We start from the raw sequence: 5,754 nt of genomic DNA on the forward strand, positions 1-5,754 counted from the left end.
TTTGTTTGAATATATATCAAGAGTCAGATTAGTTGACAGTCACAACTGAATCTATTCATGTTATACATTTTATATCAGACCCATGAGCAAAACTCTACTATATCTGTTATTCTCTTTCCTTATCTGTTATTTATGGATCCTCATTTAGTAGTTCTATCAGAACATGTCAGTATCTAATGACGAAAACTGATGACTATATATTTATTTGCTGATGTAGTGGCGCCATTGCTAATTCTCGGGTTTTTTTCGATGAAGGGAATATATTAATATCAAATACACCCAGTGCTAATTCTCGGTAGTGGTACTTTCGGTACATTGTTAAAATTCACTGTAAATATCAACGGAGCTACACATTCTATCCATGCATGAAACCAGTGGAATTTAAGTGTCAACAATAGCAGGAATTTATCTAGCATTGCGCAAAGTTTCTCTTTGAACATATGAGTTAACTTGAGACCTAAATTTTCTTGGATCAAATTTGTTGCTGTCCCATTTAACACGTGATAAGTGTTTATATTCTTCAGCACAATGACGGAGGCGGTGCTCCTTGCTGTAAAAAAGATTGGGAATGCTTTAGCTGATGAAACTGCCAAGAGATTGGTGGCCAAGCTGTCAGAAAAGGTTAGTAATCTGATTGATCTGGACGACAAGATTGATCATATAAGGAAGCAGTTACAAACTATGAACAATGTCATAGAGCAGATAGGCACGACATACCTCACTGACAAAACTGTGAAGGGTTGGATCGAGGAGGTCAGGAAAGTGGCCTACCGTGTTGAGGATGTAATGGATAAATACTCATATCACTGTCTTCAAATGGTGGAAGAACGGTTTCTGAAGAAGTACCTCATTAAAGGAACCCATTATGTCGTGGTTTTCAGTCAAATTGCTGATGAGGTAGTCAAGATAGAGAAGGGGATCGACCAAGTTATTAAACTCAAGGAGCAGTGGTTGCAACCATCCCAGCTTGCCCATGACCCGTATACTGAGATGGAAAGACAACGGTCCCAAGATAGCTTCCCTGAACTTGTGACAGATGAAGATCTTATTGGAATCGAAGACAACAGGAGAATGCTGACTGAATGGCTGTACTCGGATGAGATAGACAGTAAGGTGATAACGGTGTCAGGTATGGGCGGGTTGGGAAAAACAACCCTTGTCACAAATGTGTATGAACGTGAAAAGCTCAAGTTCCAAGCTCGTGCATGGATGGTTGTGTCTCAGACCTACACTGTGGATGATCTGTTGAGAAAGTTACTCAGGAAGGTTGGCTACACCGAACAAAAAGGATCATGTAACATTGACAGGATGGATGCGTATGACTTGAAGGAAGAAATAAAAAGAATGCTCAAAGATAGGAAATGTTTGCTTGTATTAGATGATGTCTGGAACCAGGAGGTGTACTTTCAAATACGTGATGCATTCCAGAGTTCTCATGGAAGTCGCATCATCATCACGACACGGAGCAATCATGTTGCTGCTCTTGCTCCCTCAGCACGCTGTCTTGATATCAAGCCTTTGGGGGACGCTCACGCATTTGAACTCTTCTGCAGAAGGGTCTTTTATAGCAAAAGGAACCATGAGTGTCCCAGTGATCTGAAGAAAATTGCTACTTCTGTAGTGGATAGGTGCCAGGGCCTGCCACTAGCAATAGTAACAATGGGTAGCTTCTTGTCTTCAAGGCCACCAACACAATACATATGGGAGCAAATATGCAATCAATTTCGAACTGAACTGTCGAGAAGTAATCATGTCCGGGCAGTTTTAAATCTGAGCTACCATGACCTATCTGGAGACCTCAGAAACTGCTTTCTGTACTGCAGCCTGTTCCCTGAAGACTACCAAATGTCAAGGGAGAACCTAGTGAGGCTATGGGTTGCAGAAGGCTTTGTGTTAAGCAAAGAAAATAGCACCCCGGAGGAGGTGGCTGAGAGAAACCTAATGGAATTGATCCACCGCAATCTGCTCATAGTCAAGGAGACAGATGAACTTGGGAGGGTGAGTAGCTGCATGATGCATGATATTGTGCGGGACCTGGCTCTTTGCATTGCGAGAGAGGAGCGGTTTGTATCCGCAAACGATTATGCCGCAATGACAAAGATGGATAGGGATGTTCGTCGTCTGTCATCATGCGGATGGAAAGAGAACAGTGCACCAAAAGTTAAACTTCCACGTCTTCGAACTCTGGTGTCATTGGGATCAATTTCGTCCACACCTGCCATGCTATCCTCAATTTTGTCTGAATCTAGCTACCTGACTGTCCTCGAGCTACAAGACTCTGCAATCACTGAAGTACCAGAACTGATAGGGAATCTCTTCAATTTGCGTTACATTGGCTTACGCCGCACCATGGTCAAGTCACTCCCAGACTCCGTTGAGAATCTATCTAACCTGGAGACTCTGGACATCAAGCAAACCAATATAGAGAAACTACCAAGAGGGATTGCCAAGATCAAGAAGCTACAACACCTCTTAGCTGATAGATATGTTGATGAAAAGCAATCAAAGTTTCTATACTTTGTCGGGATTCAAGCACCTAAAGACCTGTCCAAAATGCAAGAGCTGCAGACTCTTGAGACTGTCCAAGCAAACAAGGACTTGGCTGAGCAGCTGAAGAGAATGACACGACTGAGAAGTGTGTGGATCGACAACATAAGTTCTACCGATTGTGCAAATATTTTTGCTACCCTGTCAAATATGCCTCTTCTCTCCAGCTTGCTTCTTTCTGCAAGGGATGAGAATGAGGCACTTTGTTTCGAGACTCTCAAGCCAATGTCTAAACATCTTCACCGGTTAATCATCAGAGGGGGGATAAAGGGCACACTGAAGTGCCCGGTATTTCGTGGCCATGCGGCAAATCTCAAGTACCTAGCTCTAAGCAGTTGTCACTTTGGGGAAGATCCCCTGGGGATGCTTGCATCACACTTGCCGAACCTCACATATCTGAAACTTAACAGTGTGCATAGTGCAGCTATTTTGGTTCTCCCTGCAAATTCCTTCCCTCACCTGAAGACACTTGTCTTGAAGCAGATGCCTGATGTCAACGAGATAAAGATCATGGGTGGTGCCCTTCCAAGCATTGATGCTTTGTATGTCGTGTCGCTGTCGAAGCTTGATAAGGTCCCTCGAGGCATTGAATACCTTAGGTCCCTGAAGAGTCTCTGGCTGTTGGGATTGCACAAGGACTTCAGAACTCAGTGGGACAAGAACGGAATGCACCAGAAGATGATGCATGTTCCAGAGGTTCGCGTGTGAATGCAGCAGAATGGTTCTTTGACAATAGTATTCTTTTGAATCTATGTCATTTTTCCCATAATCTTTCTGGCATTTTATAATTACTAAAGCATCATTTGCAACTGATGTATTTCTGTATTGTAAGAGGGCTATTGATGAAATACTGTGTTCATTGCCTTTAGGAGGCCCTGCACCTTTTGTGGTATTCCAGCTACATGATTTAATATTGATTTTTGGTAACATCTGTCTATTTTTTATTGAACATACGAGCGAATAATGTTGTTAAAACTGACACCTTTTTTGTTTCAGACATATCGTTACCTATGTTTCTGTGGCATCCTGGTTAGCATTCTCCAAGAGGCATCATTCAGACGTGAGTGTATTATCTGTTCTGTTGCTCATCTGATTCCAGATCACAGAGCATGATTATGATCATTTGTTTGTCCCACGTGTTATTTGATACACTAGGTATAAGAAAAGCAAATCACAGACATTGTCTTATCATGGGCTTTCTTTTGTTCCATACGGAATAGAAAATCCTTTACACAGACCTCATCCTGTAAATTTGGAAATTAGCTCTGCTGCCTTGTTGTGAGAAGTGACACTGCAATTAGCTTACCGAAGATTACTGCCTTGTTGTGAGAAATGACACTGCAAATCAGCAATAGTCCAAGTGGAGTCCCTATTTCACTGCCCAACAATCAAGATTCTGTACAGCTAATAAAACAAATGGCTTTTGCATCCATAAGCATTATTCAGGAACCTATAGCTCGCATGGATCGACCAACTTACAGCGAACATTGTCTTTGGCGGCAATCACTCATTGACTCGGTCTCAGTGTTCTGGAATGCTTGTGTCACATCAGTAACTGTCCAAAGATAGATGGCAGACACACTCCATCATGGATCGGCCCGTGGCATCCTCTCGTCATGGCCAAGAGATCCATCTTTCTGGGGACGCAAACGCAAGTCCTTCTGAAAAAGAAATTCAGAAGAAAAGCCTAACTGCTTACCTGAATAAGTTAACAGGATAGGCTTACCGTGGCAATACCAACTAGTATAGTCTGCTGCACAGAGCATGAACACCACGATAATGCCGGAGAAAGAGATCTTTTTTTCTTTCTGGAACTGAAAGCAATCGATGGTATAGGCAGCTCCAGAAAACGTAGCTGGCAAGTCCTGGAGCTGTATAACACAGCAGCATAGGAGATGGAGGCCACTAATACTACTACTGCATTTTAGTTGAGAGGGCAAACTGATAAGCTACCAGAAAGCTTGGTATGGTACAACAAACACCACTTTTGTAAACTGATTCCGTACGTTTGGTTAAATAAAGATAGCCGTGTGCATCTATTGATGCAGAGGCTGGGGCGATGCTCCCATATCTAAAAAAAAAGTAACCAAGCAACCAGCTAGCAAGCATCAAATTCAGGGTAACGTTTATTGAACTGGACGAACCAAGAAACCAGCTAGTTTATATTATAAGTCAAATTGACGACCTAGGTACATGTGTAAGATCTATAAACCGTACTTTATTTATCACAATTGTAAAATCATATAAGATATCTCATCACATCTTATAAACAAAAGGGAATTTATGTCCATTGCTGCCAGTCAAGTGTCTAGTAGTCCAAGCAAAGACGAGAATTCCAACTTTGTTTCACAAAAAGGGCCCCTCTTATGATCTGGAGGAGTATGCTGTGCGTGTGGGGCAACATCCAATCATGGAAGACGGTGTGTCTTCATCTTGAACAAATTAAACCATATCAATCCATGCAGAACTAAACAACAACGTTTCAGTTCAGCCAGCCAGCCTGGTGGGTTAGTTGGGGACAAGACCATCACCATCCAAGAATTGCAAGAACTCCACTATTTTTTGTGTAACTGGCCCTAGGGACTGGTAGTAGAAAGCTGTAGCATCACCAACCAAATAATGAACTAGGAATTTCAGTAACAATTTTGAAAGAGTATAATACTTGTACGTTGAAAAAGTTCTCACTCAGGTGATAGCAAAGGAAAAGAAAGGCATACTTTAATTCTTTTTTATATAATAAAAAAGGTGTTTGGTCTGTCATATCACATCTTTTAAAAGACAGATTCAGGATTCACCGAAAGCAAACATGAGAAGCATACTAGGAATTTGCTAGTAATATGAAGATATGACCATACCATGGATAATCATCAATGACATATACTGGTCCGAAACCCACAATAGATACAGGCCGCTTCAGCTCAGTGATATGTTGCTTATCATTCATATGCAAAGACTTAGAGACACAATGTTTTGATTTCGCAATGTCTGTCAAATGCATATATAGGTAGCAATCAAAGATACGGCATACTTACGAAGAAGAAAGGAGCCATAATGTTTTGGTTCCGGACGCCATATATATTGTGTAGTAGTAAAAATATGTGTTCCCGTGCATGCAGATTCACACAGCACAAGTATAACCAACGATCAGGGTTGAGAACAGTTTGATGTCACTGAAACAGACGGATAAATCGCTCTTACTTTGGTTAT

The 5,754-nt window shown here is 41.7% G+C and overlaps 1 protein-coding gene across 1 annotated transcript; it reads left to right on the forward strand.

Moving 5' to 3' along the window:
* The first annotated feature begins 513 nt into the window (after window positions 1-513).
* LOC124701750 (disease resistance protein RPM1-like) lies at window positions 514-3,427 on the forward strand. Its single transcript, XM_047233849.1, has one exon. The coding sequence runs from the start codon at window positions 529-531 to the stop codon at window positions 3,253-3,255; it is 2,727 nt and encodes a 908-aa protein (XP_047089805.1). The 5' UTR covers window positions 514-528; the 3' UTR covers window positions 3,256-3,427.
* The last annotated feature ends 2,327 nt before the right edge of the window (window positions 3,428-5,754 follow it).

This window comes from Lolium rigidum, chromosome 3 (assembly GCF_022539505.1).
Source record: "Lolium rigidum isolate FL_2022 chromosome 3, APGP_CSIRO_Lrig_0.1, whole genome shotgun sequence".
Classification (NCBI taxonomy): Eukaryota; Viridiplantae; Streptophyta; class Magnoliopsida; order Poales; family Poaceae; genus Lolium; species Lolium rigidum.

Coding starts and splice junctions, on each gene's coding strand:
- LOC124701750 (XM_047233849.1), top strand. CDS start 529: ATGACGGAGGCGGTGCTCCTTGCTGTAAAAAAGATTGGGAATGCTTTA.